Source organism: Perca flavescens, chromosome 1 (assembly GCF_004354835.1).
Source record: "Perca flavescens isolate YP-PL-M2 chromosome 1, PFLA_1.0, whole genome shotgun sequence".
NCBI classification, from domain to species: Eukaryota; Metazoa; Chordata; class Actinopteri; order Perciformes; family Percidae; genus Perca; species Perca flavescens.
The window spans coordinates 22,362,365-22,380,639 of record NC_041331.1 but is presented as its reverse complement, the minus strand read 5'-3'; the positions used below and the strand labels follow the sequence as shown (position 1 = coordinate 22,380,639).

General features: G+C 40.2%; 1 protein-coding gene across 3 annotated transcripts in view; it reads right to left on the bottom strand.

The window, feature by feature from the left end:
* dagla (diacylglycerol lipase, alpha) overlaps positions 1-18,275 on the bottom strand; it is a 31,559-nt gene that overhangs the window by 4,032 nt on the left and 9,252 nt on the right. The window contains exons 1-20 of one of the 3 annotated variants that reach the window (XM_028590930.1): positions 15,775-15,845; positions 15,544-15,645; positions 15,229-15,440; positions 15,031-15,132; positions 14,812-14,950; positions 14,551-14,638; positions 13,279-13,413; positions 13,099-13,176; positions 12,466-12,590; positions 11,994-12,144; positions 10,625-10,708; positions 9,715-9,792; positions 9,332-9,412; positions 8,948-9,090; positions 7,142-7,210; positions 6,977-7,049; positions 6,282-6,490; positions 4,437-4,563; positions 382-548; positions 100-117 (exon numbers count right to left, since the gene is read on the bottom strand). In XM_028590930.1, coding sequence (XP_028446731.1) covers positions 100-117; positions 382-548; positions 4,437-4,563; positions 6,282-6,490; positions 6,977-7,049; positions 7,142-7,210; positions 8,948-9,090; positions 9,332-9,412; positions 9,715-9,792; positions 10,625-10,708; positions 11,994-12,144; positions 12,466-12,590; positions 13,099-13,176; positions 13,279-13,413; positions 14,551-14,638; positions 14,812-14,950; positions 15,031-15,132; positions 15,229-15,440; positions 15,544-15,638 — 2,174 coding nt within the window. In that variant the 5' untranslated portion in view covers positions 15,639-15,645; positions 15,775-15,845. Of the gene's footprint in view, positions 1-99; positions 118-381; positions 549-4,436; positions 4,564-6,281; positions 6,491-6,976; positions 7,050-7,141; positions 7,211-8,947; positions 9,091-9,331; positions 9,413-9,714; positions 9,793-10,624; positions 10,709-11,993; positions 12,145-12,465; positions 12,591-13,098; positions 13,177-13,278; positions 13,414-14,550; positions 14,639-14,811; positions 14,951-15,030; positions 15,133-15,228; positions 15,441-15,543; positions 15,646-15,774; positions 15,846-18,275 lie in introns of those variants that run through there. The other 2 variants (XM_028590847.1, XM_028591023.1) reach the window with 2 other exon arrangements.

The following is an 18,275-nucleotide window of genomic DNA, read 5'->3' as shown; positions in this document are numbered from 1 at the left end:
CCATACGTTGCAACTGCTCTGTGGTCAGACAGCGTGCGTGCATGCGTGCATGAGAAGGGAGCACATTATGCAAAATTATTATTAACATGCATTGCTTACCGTGACAATGGTTTTAGACTTTTTTATATAACCAAACGAACAGACAGAAACAATGATTTTGAGAAAACAATAAAATAGCAGTTAGTAGCAGTTGTATTATTTAGTATTGGCCAGAAAGTTAAATTAAAATGAGACATGTCCCCATGATTATCCCTACAGCTTAGGAAGAGGTTTGCTCCATTATATATTAAGTTGGAGGAATATACAGAGGATCAAACAAACTGTTTTATATATATATTTTTAAGGCTCCAACACACCCACAGTGGTGCATGGTGTACTAACCGAACACTACTGTTCCTGCGGTGGTGGGTTGTAGGCGTTGGCTGCTGAGAAGTTGTTGATGTATCCACGAACATGTTCTCTGGGTTCAAGTCCACTTCTGTGGGGCTCACCATGATCTTGGCTGCTGACAGCAAAGCGGTTTTCCCTTTGTTGTAGTTTTCCAGCACCTGTCACAAGCACAAAGGTGTAGACAGACACGTGACTTGACAGATAATGGTAAGATGAGAGCAAGGAGGATAAACAACATTACAGAGCAAACTAATATTTCCAATATTTCTTCTATGCGGTTCTTTAAAAAACTGGAATCTGAATTTACGGACACTTGACCGAAATAGGTTTTACTGGCCATTAATAGGTTTGGCACACACACACACACACACACACACACACACACACACACACACACACACACACACACACACACACACACACACACACACACACACACACACACACACACACACACACACACACACACACACACACACACACACACACACACACACACACACACACACACACACACACTTTGTATGATTAGAATAGTTTTCAATGACATTATCCAAGAAACCACTACATCTTTATTTAACTGCAGATATGATTACATCTACGGTGTTAGAGAAGCAGTGTATTTCAGATAAATGTAAGTGCAATCTAATGGCGAGCTTACACCTACTCGAACTGACATTCAACACCCACAATGGAGTCATGATGCCTGAGCTAGAACTACGCAAGACCTACATTACGATAAAGGATAGTAAATCATTAGACAAGTGTAAATGCAACTTCAAAAACATGCAAGACAAACCCTGTCTCACAAAATCTTATTGTGTTGTTTTAATAGCTAAAAATTGTGAACAAACACTGATGGCAAATCACATCAACACACAACTACATGTATTTGGTTAACTTTAATGAGTTAAAACACTTAGTGGAACAACAATGAATACAATTCATGCGACAATCAATGTAACATAAAATGGCATGAATGTAAACATGACTGAAATTCATTCAGGAACACAGGCTCAGTAAGTTAAAGATGGCATTAAAACAAACATGTTTATAGTGTTTGGGTTATGCAGAGGATTATGGGATCCCACATGAAAACATAAGGATGTTACATGGGTGAGCGTGACTGATGATACATGAGGACAAGATTGCTGTAAGTGATAAACTACAGCAAATATTTGGCACTAACAATATCAAACTTATCACTTGTAGGCACAATCACTTGACCAAAAACAAAAAACAAAGCCCAGTACCCAGAGAGAGACAGAAAGAGAGAGATCATGTATACTTAATTTTGCATTATGCAAAACTAATGCAATAATGTCCTGCAGCCATATTCTTATAATTTATAAAAGCACATTTAGACAAAGCATTATGAAATGCACAAAGAGCGTAAAAATATAATTCCAGTTTTCAGAGTCCTGTTAATAAAAGCCCTACACTGAACCAAGGCAGTAATAAGAGGACATTAGAATGACTAAGTGAGCAGCAATTTTACAGCAGAGCAGAGTACTACGCAGTGTTTACACATTTGTTCCCCCTTACTCCATCTGCTGCTGATGAGTAATTGACAATTCCTTGAAGGGATTATGATTGAGGAAAGGCTAAATGTGTGCTTTCAAAATGGCAAAAAGGGGAAAGAAAAGAAGAGCTGCGGCTTCTGAAAAACCCAGCCAAGAAGGAAGAAAGAGCAGTTAATGTGGAAAAAATTAGGTTACCATGGAAACTTTGTGAATACAAAGAAAATGTGTTAGCTTGAGGAAAGGGGTTAGCAAGTTCATGCCAAAGTACTTGACCAAATGTACCGTAGCTGTGAGGGGAATGGAAAAGAATGAAGGGTTGATATGAGGAAAGCTAGATGATGAATCTCATTAACAACATAAAGAGTGCACGTGGGATTAATCTTGCAGTGTTGTAAAAGGCTATTTTTGACTCTCCACGTTTTTTTACGTGGAGAGTGCAAAGGACTGACACCAAATCCTGAGTTTTAACCGGCAACACGTTTCTCCTATTAAACCTCAGGCACATTACAACAGATAATCTTAGTCTGGCCATTTAGTCACAATATTAATAGTAACATTGACAGTTTTTAAGTACTTCACGATAAACCATTCCTTTAACAGACACAACTAGATTGATAAATGTGTTGTGCAAATAGGCTAATGAAGGCCAAGTCTAATACTGAGTGTCATAAAGTCTATACAAGAGTATCAGAAGCACACTTCATGTTTTTGCAGAGAGCTATGTGAAATTACTATCTTGATGGGAGAATTTTCTTTCGGAGCACAGTTAGACTCATCAGACAGGATTTCAGAAACAGGAGCAGCAACAACATCTACACAATGGTAAGTGTTGGGTGGGTCTGATTGGGTTTGTGCTGGAATGCATGAATCATTTTCAACTGAGAGTGCTTCCGATTGAGAGTTGGATGGACGGTTAGAAAGTGAGGGGATAGACACCAAGCACGGTTCTGAGGCAGAAGTACATTCTGACAGAGGAGGAGGGAGAACAGACTCAGCATCTGAAAAAGAGGAAGAAGCAACAACAATCAGAGTGACAGAGACAGCCTCAGTCTCTGTGAGGGAAGCAAGGCAAGACGGGTCTTTGTGGGCGGGAGAGGACGGATGAGAGGGAAGAGGACTAGAGCTTAATTCTGTTTGCGAGGTTATGAACACAGTGGTATTGCAGGTGGGTTGATTGACTTCTAGTTCCTCTGCTTCCAAGTTTTCCTGCTCAGACAGGGGACAAAATGGTTCCAGTACCTGCAGAAACACCAGAGGTATCAAACTACAAACTAGGCACAGCAGAGGTAAACACCCACACACCCACACACACACACACACACCCACACCACACACACACACACACACACACACACACACACACACACACACACACACACACACAGACACAGACACAGACACAGACACAGGGCTGAGCCACAAAAACAAAACCAAGTAAAATCTCCTTTTACACCGAAAGAAACATACATGCAATTTCAGCCACAACAAAGTGCAATCCCCACAGTGGATCCGTCACATGCAAACATACCCATAAATACCCTGTTATCAAAACAGATGTTCAATTGCCGTGAAGATTACACTAATTAAGACCACCATAGAGAACACCATAAAACAGGGAGTGAGCAGTTCCCATGCTTTCAAACTGGAAGAAAACAAAAAGGTGCGCCAAGTTAAAGGTTTATGATGGGACACATACATAAATTGACCATACAGACAGATTCAATCTTCCAAAACCCTCAAAAAGATTTTTTTACTTAACACTTAAGGGGCATACCACTGAAAAGAGGATTACTGGAAACCTGAAGTTTTTGTATTTGACTTTTTTCTTTCATTGCTGCAATGTTCCATCATGAGATGGATTTAAAGGCCTGAGAGATGATAAATGCATCACCCATCTTTAAATGAGTTTTCTTATGTTAATTTGCCATGCATAAATGGCAGAAAGCTTCTATCACGATCACTTCTATTTCTGATAATAATTGGAACTCTCTGTAGAAAAACATAAACATAACTGTATGACATTTATAAGGGCATGTGGCTAAATAACCACTGGATGTTGTAGTTTCTATTTTCAGGGTGAAGTTTTTAACCAAGCATACAAAGTGGATCCATATTCAATTTCTAAAATTAAAGTCCATATTTGACTTTCTATGACTCCAAATGGATGGAGTGGTACATTTTCAGGTTTCTCATCACTGCTCTATTAGCCTGAGGACACATAATGAAACACATCAGCAATTATATTGTGAAATCTGTAACTTTGTATTAAAGAAGGGATTTAACAAAGATATTATATTACAGCTGAAATATAACCAAAACTCAGTTGCTGGTCTCTAGCTTTAGTTAAAGTGGAAAGCAAAGTGGTATCCCCTTTATGAACAATTGTTAAGAGACAATTCACACATACTCATCATCCACCAATTCAACTATCCAGTGTTGGAAATCAGGAACAACCAACTCCAACTCCACCACCCCATTCCACCCCCGCCGAAGCCATTGGCATGCACAAAGATTACAACAGACCTTGTTAAGGCCCTCCATCACCATGTGGGGCATGTGCTCATTAAGCATGGCGGGTGATATGATAACCTCATCGAAGGCCTTGTTGTCCCCCCACAGAGCTGAGTAGGTTGGCTCCTCCTGGCCACAGCTACAGGGAAAGGGATGAAAACACAAAGTGAACACAAAAGTTGATTAAGCAACAGCCTGCCTCACTATCCAATGTGGGAGAAGCGTAAAGAATCCAGGCTATGACACCACTAAGTGGACTGACTTTTTTTGTGACAGACTTTAGAAGCGCGCTCATTTTAGAAACCAGAACAGACTCGCAAGTCGGGTCAAAAAGCTCACTAGCTGAACATGGCAAACTATAAAATGACTCAAAGTACAGTAAGTAGAGAAGAAAAGGAGAGAAAAGGACAAAGTATCCAGTAGCTGCATTGCAGTGTTCTTTTTAATTCCATTATCAAACATAATAGACGCACATCAGGATGACATCTTGTTGTCATTGTTAGGATAACCTGGCCAAACCACTTCTGCCTCATGGTTTTGCAGCAGCTTGCAGAAGGTGGTTAAAAGATTCCAAGGTTACTTGCTTCTGTGTAATGGCCAGACACACTCACTAGCATTGCAGTAACACAATACAATACATAACCCATAGCTATTAACCTATGTGTGTTAATTGTATAGCCCACTTGTTCTTGATAGGCTGGAAACAATAGACAGCATTGATGGTTAGCTTAGCACGCATATAACCATAACAATAGTAAATCAAAGGCATCATGCTAGCTACCTTCATATGTTAAGCTAAAGGCCAATGGTTTGGGCTACTACTTAGCTTACTGCAGGGCTATTGAGGCCACACCCACTGCACAAATCATTTCTAGAATCCAACATTCTACAGCAGATTGAATAACTCAAAGTATTCACTTGCATGCCTATCTGCTTATTGTTGTTCGATGAAATAATCTATTAAAGTTCTGACGATGTATTCACAAAATGTTTATATTTATGTTTGTCTGAATTACCCAACATTTCCAGTTAATTATTGTAAATTCCCATTAATTCCCATAATTTCCATTAATTCCCATGAAAGTTTCCAACTTGGAATGTTTCCAAAATTCCCCAGCTTAACTTTCCATGGAAAGTTTCTGGAAATTTACCGGAAAATGTCCGCCCCTTTGTAACCCTAGATAACAAACTATTCTCTTTTCCAGATGTTTAACCACAGTTGTTACCATCTCACATTAACAGATAGCTTTATATATAGAATGACATCCATCGGTTATTCATAAGATCAATGAAATGTATTCTGGCCTATAACAACCCAGCTAATGCAGGATGTTTGATTCCAGTGTCTAACACACTCAGTTTCAATTTCATTATCTGTAAATATTATTGATAAAAGATTTATATTTCCCCTTAAAATATATTCCCACACAGTGCATAATTAGAAACACCATGTATGAAGACACATGTATAAGAAAAAGGAAGATTATAAAATAAATATAATATATAATATGATATTATATTATATTAAAAAAAGTAGGAAAGCGCTGCGTGAAACACTGTAAGCCCACACTGTCCACAGTAAGCAATGTATACATTTTCCTTCTGAGCTGCCAGTTCTTTTATTTTACAGGTGTGAAACAAATACAAGATTTGCTTTAAGTGAACTGTGTCCACGCACCAGTTATACAACCACTTTCCCATTTGTGCTGTGGAATCGTGTGGTGGAAAATGTATGTAAAGACGAGCTTTAAGGGCCAATACCACTCAACTGATGACTGATCTCACTTCTGGAATCTTACACAGGTACAGTAAAATCAATTGCTATAATCTACAGATAAATCAAATCAATTTTCTCACCATGTCTCTGGGGGATGGTTGTGCACCACGTGGATGATCTTGCCAGGAGGGTAGAGGGGGGTGGAGGCTGAAAGGGCAATGCTGAGGTCACTGGGGTGGAGCCACAGGCGACTGCTGGGGGGCGCTGCTGGCTGAGACTGAGGATCCTCATCCTCCACTGGAAGCTCTGATTTCGGAATGCATTTGGTGCCTCCCGCAATAATCCTCCACTGTTGCAAAAAAAAAAAAAAATGCTGTTCGGTTATGTAACATAACATCAGAATCTAAATATATATTCTATATATTGTATGTGTTTCTGCAGCAGCCAGGGGTTAACCCAATGATGCTTTAATAATTACAGCGTAGATACTGTGACTGCAGTGTTGTAAGGGGTTGTGTGGAAGCCTGCAGGTTTATTTTAATCAGCCACTGCAAAAACTGGAAAATACAGCAGATGTGTGGTGCTACTGGAAAAGAAGAAATGCAAATAACTATGTAATCATTCACTAGCGTTTGTACAGTAGAGATGTCTTTTTTGTCAATAACCCATAAAGCATTCCCCCTACCCCCAATTACTGGGAGGCAGCACTGGGATGCTCTTGGCAAGACCAGCCTACTGCATCAGTTTCTTACATCTTTCTTTTTGATAATTTAGTACAGCGGGTCTACAAGTCTATCTGACTGTCATCTTCTACTGTGTCAAGCGATTTAGTCACCTTTGGCTTGTTACTTTTCTGCAAGACTTCCAGAAGGTGGCGTCGGAAACCCTCCAGTTGTGACAGGCCAAGCCTATGAGAGCACAGCAGCATATACGTCTAATGTGGTAATACTGCAGCAAAGTGAAGTTAGCCACAAAATAATGGATATAGTAGAAGAGATACCTCGGTACAAGGTCTTTTCCTAATACCACAGATGTGACAAACTCTTTGGAGTACTCCATGGCATCCTCACTGGGTGGATAAAAGAAAGAAACAGTTACATTATGTCAACAGAAGAGTTAAGGGTGTGACCTCTTTACACACATTTCCAACTCACACTTCAATGAAACATTTGTTTTAATGCAAAGTTATTGTAATAATGCAATATGATGGACTGTACACAATTCTACATCAAGCATTCAGGGAATACATTTATCTGACCACAAATGTACTCTGGTGGATGCAATACTGGAAATGATGGACAGAAAATTATCAAGAGAAGATTATTAATAACAAAATTCAGGAACCACAAAAAAAGAAAAACTGCAGCAGCAGAAGTGGACACTCCCTTCCCATTTCCTTATGTGTCACACCATAAAAAAGTGCAAACAGCAAATTAATTTCCACATTTGATTTGCATGTGGATAGATGACCAAACAAGGGCATCAAATGTGATCACACAGACTTTAAAAGGACATGATCAATTGTGCGTGGAAACGGGTTCTTGAATGGGGCAACCAAGAAGCGTGTATAATGAATGAACACAAGAAAATCTATCAAATATCTGGTGACTTTGAAAGCCACAGCATGAGTCACATCATTTTCATACTCATTCAGTGATCCCTTGTGTACTGTATGTAAGCATCTGAATTTGATATGTTTTATTCAATCTTTTCCTATATTTTGTCACCTGTCTTTTCCTCTGATCAAAGTCTGACAAGTTACCATAGCAAACACAGTAAACACTGCAGCCAGCTGTATGGCAGGGTGTTAAGACAGTGCTCAGGTGTAGACAGACAAAATGCCAATGGACTCTAAACCACTGGGCCAAAAATAAACATGAATAAAGACAAATAAATAGCAAAGCATAGTCTGTAGGTACATGTCCGAAACACTTGTTTTTGGTCTCTTGTACTTTACTACACCCTGGTTTTTCTTTGTGACACAAAAGGAGATACATTTCAGACTAATGAAACAAATTAATATATTTTGGCCCTGTGCTCCCAACCTGGGCACATGGCAGGTCGGTCACTGTTTGGCTTTATTATAAAAAGGATGTACACATATTTGTATAACCATTATAGCATTACAATTCAGTTACTATCAAATCATTTTGGGATGACTTCTAGCTTCTAATCCATTTATTCCACCTTTTAATGAGGTCATCGTATAAAGAAAAAACACTTTCTATAACTAAACTACATTGGGGTGCACTACACAACAAACAATACAATACACAACCCGGTTTGATGGAACCTTTGTTGCAGGTCATACCTCCCTCTCATCCCTTGTTTCCCGTCTGCCCCTGTATTGTCAAATAAAGGCAACAACTACACCACATTGCTTACACTGTCATGTTTAGTCTCTAGTGCAAACACAGGAGGGGCCATTTCTGATGAATTGAAAGTTTACAGCTCTGTTGAGCAAACATATTTATATTAAGTGCAGTATCATTAGGTGTGAAGGTTTAGCAGTGATGTGTACTGAACAAAGCTACAGACCCAGAACTTCAGTATACAGTGGTGACCGGGGTATATAACCTGTGACAGAAGTCTGGTATCAAAACGGTCAAACATGGGTTGAACATGTGCTTGCGCTGATTAAGGACGCCCTGGTAGCTCACCTGGTTGAGCGTGCTCGCCACATGTACAAAGGCTCAGTCTTTTAATAACTTCCTTAATAATGTACTCAAACAGAATAACTGATCTTCCCTTGTACAGTCTTTTGTACATCCTATAAAACACAAACACACACACACGATTGACTCACCTAAAAAGGCCACCAGGGGGAGAGTAAGAGTAGCAGTGAAGTGTGGGGTACTGAGGTCTCAGCAGGAAGGAGAGGATAGCAGCAGTGCCTGCACCGAGAGAATGCCCAACTATGACCAGCCCATAGTGCATTGTGCCCTTGTTCTGTGAGAGACAGTCAGAGTAGTTACGCTCACAACAGCACACTTTTGTTGGCACAGTGAAGATAATCACTTAAACATATTGTCTCTACTGCTATTCACATAATTCTTTGTATAGAGTAGGGTTAGTGTTAGTGTTGCACAGCTCGCATAGTCTTGAATCAAGTACTACAGTGGTGTTAACACAAATTCAGAGTGCAAATTAAAGAAGAGCCATTCGTTATAATGTATATTGAGTCGTGTACCAAGTCTCTTCCAAAGGCTTGTGACAAGATCATTTCCTGCTCCAGTTTCTTCTTAATGTATTCTGCTGAGTAAACCATCCCCTGAGAGTAGAAAGAAAGATAAGGGGATTTAGTGGAGGGCAGGATGGCGAGAGAGACAGAAATATGGACAGGAAGTCTGCATCATTAATCTCTCACTCTCTCTCTCTCTCTTATTAAAATATCCACAGCAATTATTCTACTATTAACAACTGAAATGATCTTTGGTGTCTGGGATTATGTTAGCCTACTTGTTGAAAGTGGGCAATTGAGAACAGAGAAGTGTTAGAAGGAAAAATCTCATAGGAGACTGTACAGACGAGTATACTTAATGTATTGTAGGTGAGGGTTTTTGAAAAAGTAACCTTGTGGCCAAGCCAGGTCCCGTGCTGCTCCTCTAGAGGCAAACGTTCAGAATCCCCCGTCAGATCAGTCAAGGCGTCCTGATACACACAAGACAAATTAAAACAATCTACAAAAGACAGCATAAAGCAGAGAACACAGGTGGATGAAGTGAAAAACGGGGAATTTAGACAGAGAAAGCGAAACATCCTACTAATTCAAGTGCACAGGAGTGAAAAATGCCATTCATAATCTCTTGCCACTTGGATTATTATTAGTAATACTGTATTAACTGTACCTGGAGAGCTGTAGCAAGAGCTATAAAACCATGAAAGAATGGTATAAGCTCATTTAGACTCCATATGTCATTCTTATTTAAAGGTTTTTTTTCCACCAAGCAAGGTTTTTCTTGGCTCAACAAGGCTGCAGTGGTACCTCACGGGTGAAGAACCACAGCTTTTGAAAAGCTCTTTCTTATCTTAATAATGTGTGTCAGCAGTTTGACATTTGCCCTGAGAGCAATGAGAGCTCAACACTTATTTAGATTTATATATTCAAAAACCATGCAAATGCTTCTTTATACTTTGTACTCTATTTGTAACGTCCTACACTGCATGTGCAGTACCTACATGTTTCGACTTGTTGGGAGCAAAGCATCAGAGATGAGCAGTTATTTTCCTTAAAACACAAAAAAACAAAAAACAGTAGGACACTGAGTTCTAAAAGTAGTCACGTTTCTGCTCTATGTGAGAAAGGTGTAGGTCAGAGTTTTAGAACACTGCATTACACTATGAGAACTCCACCTGCTCTGGAGGTGTTGGTGTCGTGAGGTACTGAAGGGAACAGGGTGCACTAATGTTTAGAGGGAGTTTAAGATATATCAAGAGGAGTAATGCTGTTTTGTAAAAACAAGAGGAGAAAGCGAAAATTCACCTTTGGTGATAGGGTTCCTCTGATACTGATGACAACCTTTTTTTTCGCATGATCCACTGCCACAAAAAACGGAGTCTCATAAACCTATAAGGAAGATGCAAAGCAGACAGTAAACGGTGGTGAGTAAGAGAGGGGAACATGGGACAGGCAGAGTGAGAAGGAGGAGACAAATACTTGTTAGTTTCAACTTCTATCCCAGCAAATGGAGCACTTCCTAAGACTTTGTCGTCAAACCTTTCTCCACTTGGCACCACACAGTCATAAAAGTCACTCCATGAGAGAAATTTATAGATGGAAACTCGCTAACCTCACCAAGAAGTGTTCTACTTTAGAAATCATCACCATGTGGCTCAAGTGTGAAGTGCTGTGGAAATTCCACATAAAAAGAAAGTCAGCTAATTAAATAGCCGATGAAGAAACTATTTCAACAACTATTTATTTTTATTTCATTGGGAATATGAGTGCCCATTTGGATGGGAAAGTAATAGGAGTTTTGCATGACTGAAGTGAAATTATTTTGACTTTTAAAACTACACCAAAACAGTGGCCTTAGACTGTGTTCCTGTAAGTTAGAAAACAAATTTTCATATTTTATCATTATTATTTGACAACCTTCTTTTTATAGGTGTGACCATGCAGCCAATCAGTTCAAACAGCCAATTTTACTCCCTAACTTATTGTCTTAACACAGCGATGCAGGCAACGACGATGATGTACTGATACAGCCACCACACAGGTCCCCAACAGTACCCACTCAACAGACAGTAAAATCAAAAAGTGAATGAAAACTGTTCACATCATCTCAACAGGAACGTGACAAGTGAACTGTAAAGTACTCAGTACAACAGGAACATGACAATGTACCAAAAGCCAGCAAGAGAGCATCATATGTTGAGAACAGAAATGCAACCCCGAGGCCACCAACGTGGACACTCTTTGAATGCACCTTAATAGTTTGTCCATGATGATCACAAACTGCCTTGGCAGAGTCCAACACCTACTGAGAACCCACTTGAATTACTGCCAAAGATGAGGACACAGCATCTCGGCTCCCCATATCTCAGCAACTAAACTGATGAGTAAAGTGTTGTCAAAACATTTGCAAATGATGGCTGAAACTACAAAATAAAGCCACTAAATGATCAGACTGGCTCCTAGTTTGTGGATGTTGAGCACTGCACAGCAGCCCTGTGCTAAGTGATGTTTGTTTGACAAGATTTCCGTCCGGGCTGCAAGCATAGTATGCAGGGCTCTGGGGCTCCTGGCACTGTTCCTCAGACTTCTCCACACAACCCGTCCTTTGTCTATTTTAGGAAGTAAAGCCCAAACACCTCTGACAGCTCGTTAAGACAGTTGCCGCATTACTCACAGCATCATGGCAGGAAGTGTAGACAATCTGAACCTGCTTGAGGTCCCTGTCCAGGAAGTGTCTCCGTATGGCCAAAACATTACAGCCGCAACAATTGTCCTCCTCCACTGTCACAGACTGAGACAACCGAGAGCCAGACACTGAGGTACAGCTGGGGTGAGAGTGGAAGATAAGAAGAAAACAGATGAACACATAAATACAAAACACCGATAAATGGCTATTTCGTTTTGTAAAACAGTATGTTGGACAAAAACAAGAGAAAAGAGGAAACGGGTAAGGTTGCAGAGATATAATCTAGTATCCCAGTGCAGGCGATGTGGTAAGAGAATGTGATTAATTCGACACTGCTTGTGTCCGTGAGTGAGTCTAACTAGAGTGGCATTGCCTCAGTGGGTTACCACTGGGAGAGGCGCAAGTGGCACAGAAGCCAAATAGATCAAAATTGTGCGGGTGTATATGTTTAAGTACTTACGGGCAGGAGCTGGCGAGGCGGCACAGCCCACAGGCAGGCTTCCTCATTAGGTACATGGGCCAACCGTATGCAGCCAGGGCAAAGAGCATGTAATAACAGACATCCTTGTACATGTTCATCTCGGCCTGGGAAAGGAAGAGGCAGACAAACGGACACACACGCACAAGTCAGAACAGCTGAGGAATAAGAGTATTATAACACATTCAGAAAATCCTGATATTCAAATATTCATTTTCGATTAACACATGCAGTGAAAACACACAAACACACACACACACACACACACACACACACACTTTTGTTTGTAGGAGACACTGGGACCTCTCCGTCTCTTCTCATTTTTATATCTACGTTTTTCTTAATCATTTTTATGATGTCCTTTTCAGGACAGCTACAAGGGAGCCCTGTCCTTGTGTATTTACATGACTTTAAGCAAATACAATCCACTCAATAAGGTAAATGAGGTACACGACAACCTTTAAGAAAGAGTTAAACTGTTTGTTGTATTTTTATGATCCAGTATTTTATTGTTTACTTGAATTCTTAATGTTTTAACTTTCTCAAGAGTCCACTGTTTATATGTCATCAACACAAACTTCACTTTGTTAATTTATCACAGAGATAGAAACTCACCGAGTTCTTAAGGTCCAGGTATCTAGTATTACGAGTGACAGGCATTCCAGATAAGAAGGCTAAAATGTCATTGTTTGCCTTAGGAAGAGAAAACAGAATAAAAACGCTATTTTCATTACAGCACATGCCTATGCAAGCACAAAACTACAGACATTAATATAATTTTATAGATAGTGATACCTGGTCCAGGATAGCAGATCTCTTAGACCTCTGCCTCTGGCGGAGAAGTACCAGGCCAGCAATAATATCACTAGGCACAATGTCCAGGTCTCTGAAGAACTCTGCAAAAAGGCTGGCCACTTCTGAATACGCATCCTGGACAGGAGAGCAGCAGATATCAGGACACATTGGCGAAACACAGAAACTTAAACACGATTGAACTACAGCAGGTTTCATTTCATCATGCAACCTTCAAACTGTCTGACCCTCTGCTTGTTGTGCTCTGCTTCAGTAAATGATAGTTCATGTCAATGTTCCTTGTTGATTACTGTAATTCACACTTGGACATAACCAAGTCTGTATTCATGTATGTTATTGTAGGAAGATATGGTATATCTATATATTTAATGATTTTTGGAACGCTTCAAAAGGACACTAAGCTAAGGGTTTGTCATGTCGAGTGAATTTGTACCAAGATTTGTACCTCACTGAGGACAGCATGTCTTAGTATTTCTCAAGTACTAGTTTTAATTTAGTCAGTGGAAAAAATACTTTGGACTGTTGCCATGGTCCCGCCCGATGCCCTGCTACGCCCTGCTACGCGCTGCACTGTTACTACTATTATTTTTAGTCACAGTTCTATTATGTTTACTGATTTAATTGCCACTGTTCATCACACCAACTGATATAATTATTATGAATCACATTTCTCTATATCTGTATCAGTGTCTCTGTGTCCCAGCCGGCAGCGGCAGATGGTCGCCCACCAAGAGTCAGGGTCTGTCCGAGGTTTTTGCCAGTAAAAAGTAAGTTTTTCTTTGCCACTGTCGGCACCAAATGCTTGCTCTTGGGGAGGAATTGTTGGGTCTCTTTAAATCATAGTGTGGTCAAAACATATTCTATCTGTAAAGTGTCCTGAGATAACTCCTGTTATGATTTGACACTGTAAATAAAATTGAATTGAATTAAAAGGCAATCTTTCATGGATTATATTCTGCATTCCAGTCTAGTAAATGGCAGTTACTAGAACTAATGTGACTGCAGTTATGCAGACTGACTTTTTTGCAGACAGCTTGTAAACTGATTTAGCCTGAAATTAAATAATCTTATATTCATATTTTGTATGAAATGCTTAATGTTGCTGGTAAGTAGATGAGCAGTGAGTTCCTTTGTGTCACAGACTCGACTTATCCTGTCAGGGCTTATTTTAATGACTGGCTTACTGGACGTTATGCCTGACACATTTCTGGTTTCATTCTTGTCGGTATTACTTAAATGTGTGTTGTGACTCACTGATTGGGTATCCTGGGCTCTTGTGCAGCACATGAAGAACTTAAGTCTCCTGCTCCAGCTGCTGGCTTGGCCTTCCTCTAGCCGGTGTCTAATAGAGAGAAAAAGGAAAGGAGTACTGTCAAGACTGAATTTGTTGTTGTTAAAAAAAAAAAGAAAACAGGTAAAATGTGTATGCCTGGATGCTGCGCTTTGGTTGAGTTTGGTGTCAAGACAAAATGAGAGACAAAGAGAGAAATAGAGAAGTTAAGTGCCTGTTAATACCTGAGAGTGTACGTAGTGAGGTTGCGCTGACGCCGACGGGTGGCTTTCAGTTTGACAAAAGTCCGACCCGTAGGATCAAAGGTGCACATGAGGGTAATGCAAACGCTGAATATCACTAGCCAGTTGCACGCAACGATTCCTGCAGAGAATATAAAAATATCATTCATATTCAAGCATAACAAATCCTTTTGAACTTCCTTTATATCCTTATTCACTGACCCAAAGCCAGGTTTTTGGCAGTGACATCAGAGCATGGCTGGTAATACTGGAGAAGCCAAGCAATTCCCACCACAGCATATACTAGCTCGACCAGCAAAATAGCTGGAGAGAGAGAGAGAACAAAATAATGATCAATATCTGCCCAATCAATATAAATCATTTTCAGGAAAAAAACACAAACAGCGTGTCTTGTCTTACCGAGCCGTATGTAGATGACATACTGCACAGCTTCCCTGGGCTGTGTGTACAGAATGCTGCCTCTCATGCTCAACCACATGATGGCGCTCTCACAGATAAGGCAGCTGACCAGGATGCCCAGGTACCCTCGGCCATGGTCCACCAGCGTTACAGAACAGGACTGTTCTGAGCCATAGGGGACGCCGAACAGAACCACAGACAGAACCACCAACCTGAGAATGAAAGCCAACGGTAAGGAATATACTGTACATCTTCTTGCCGAGATACGCTGATATATTAATAATGCAATGCAGAGAAAGCAATACAGTGACTCACCAGATGCAGTGCAATAAAAAGAGGAAGAGGGCGGGCAGCACCAGGTCATCACTGCCAACTGACCAGCGCCGCCGAAACATCACCATGCCAGGCATCACTGCCCTGTGGGAAGACCAAGGGGAGAGATACAACTTCAGGGACAATGGACATCATTTGCAACATTTTTTTTTGTCTCAATTCTCCACAGGTAGTTTTTAAAAGGTTTACATATACTGTACATCATAATCTTACGTGATTAGCTTCAAATAACAACAAAAAAGGATCAACAAACAGAGTACATTTATACTGGCATAGATGTCTCAACAGGTCTTGCTCAAAGCTTGTACTTTCTGTTCCTTAAACTGCAGGGATTGTAACAGAAATAGACTTGCACAGAGGAGAGAGTGAAAGATAATGGGATGTGGAGAAGATGAGATTTATAGTGTGTGAAGGGATGCAGAGAAAATGCACCACTTAAAGAAAAAAGAAAGACAACAAGCTTTGATATATGATGGTACCACACTGGTTTTGGACACGTGAAAAAGCTTCTTTTACGTCACTCTGTCCATTCTCAGAAAAGCATTGAGAGTTTATTCAAGTTGCCTCTGGGCTAAACTGAAATGAACTGTAAAAGGAATGGTAGGGAGAAAATAGTTGGGAGAGAAGGAGCCACTGAGAGGCTGATGCAGGCCTTTTGGTGTCGATACAGGCTGATACAGCCTTTATCGTGCGCTGCTCCTGCATATTTGCTGAAAGCTAAAGAACAGCTTTTTCAGTTCCGTCAAAAAAAAAGTACACCATCCATCATGCCAAAACTGTTGACTATAAAAGATAAAGCAGCACAACTTAAGTTCAAGATTTCTTGCTGGTTACTATCCAGCACTCCTCTGCTTTTTCATATTGTTTCAGAACATTTTTTCACATTCTTTAGTTATTGAGAAACTAGCAGCCCCCCTCTTTGTTTTCCCCTTAAATACCACAGTCATCACAGTTGTTAAAGTCCCACTTCTCACATCGTGCCTGTATGAAATAGCACACAAGGTAGGGACAGTTGCATCATTCCCTAGTCCTAAATGTAGGATTTTACAAGACCTTCCTTTTAAATACAAAGGTGCAGTGATCTGCATTTCCACAATGGGTGTAACTGTAAACTGAGGCAAATTGGTGGGAAAATGAGGAAAAAGCAGGAGTTGCAAGATCTGGGTTGCTTACTTAAATGGGTCAGAAAGAGACAGTGATGTGCATTCATTGAACTCCGATTGGACCAAGATAGTTACTGGCTACTACTGGCACAACAACTGAATGTGGAAACACTTTTTTTTCTTGACATTATGGGTCTTGTTTTGCACCGGTCTATTGAAATTAGACTGGAATGTATAGTAATGTTTTTTATTCCTTGTGGATGTCAGGCAGTGTCAAGATGTACATGCTTGTCATTTCATTCCTAGATTTAAAATGAGTATGGAAAGTGACATGCTATTTTATACGGTGACAGTTCAAGCTGCCAGTAAAAATCCAGCTAAGCAACTCTAGAAGAAAAAGCTGTCTGTCTGCAGAACAATAACTTGGTTATAATAACACACCAAGAAACGTATTTCATGGAGTGGGCACAAATATTACAGGGCAATTTATGCCCAGTACAACCAACTCTTTCAATGTTTTAGTGACACAAAAATTCTTAGCCTGAGCTGTGTTGGCAGGTGATTGCAACTGGCTAACTGCAGCAAAAGCAGAAGGGTCAATCCAAGAGCAGTGAAGGGACAGTATTAAGGCTTTCCTTCAAATCAAAGCACTACAGCAGGTGCTTTCACTGATTAACACACCTTTAACCAAAGGATGACACTAGGAAATCAGCTGGAAGAAAAACCTGTTCACGCTCAGGAAAGCAGCAGCAAATGATTGAATCCCTCGATATAAACCTTGGGTACCTGCTGTGATTATTCGAAAAAAGCCAAAGCATCAGAAGAGACTTGAGGAATTTACATTAGGCGTGGCACAACTGTTGACTTGCAGATTCCAGTTCTTAATTTCAGCCTATTTGGCTCCTCAGCTTCGAGGTAATGCAAGAGAGTGAAAAAAACAAGGGCATGTGAATGGGTTCATGTGACTGAAGTCACCTCACAGCTACTTGTAAAACTGGGTTGGAGTAACATTAAAGAGGACAGTGGGAGGATGGAGGGGAAAAAAGAGGGGACAAGATATAAGGGAGCATCTGAACTCCCCCACAATCTCATTTAGGCCAAAACAATCAGGCCGGGGAAATCAAGCAGATCTCCTAAACGCAGAAGGCGCACTCTAGATCTCCAGGGATACTGTTATCAGCACACTCCTCCAGGCCTGTGGTTAAGATATGTCTTAAATTCCCAGCAGAGACCTCAACATTGGAAAAAACATTATGACATAATTATAAATTAAATGGGATTAGAGAGTAACATTGTGACCTTGCACTGTAAAGTGTTTGTTCTACTCCGTCAAGTTATTATAAGTGGTTCCAGTTTCTTCCATCTGTCCATGCACCCATCCGTTTTCTAAATTATTATTTTGAAGTCTATTACTATGAAATCAGATATCCTTAATGTGGAATGATCTGTCCAATAACGTTATTGTTTGATTCTTGTTTTTGGATTAACAGTCAAATCTATAGAATGTAAAAAAATCATTAAAATGCCCTTCACCATAACCCAAAGCCTGAGGTGATGGCTGTAAATAGTTTTGGCCGGCCAAAAGTCCAAAGACATGTTCTCTACATTGAC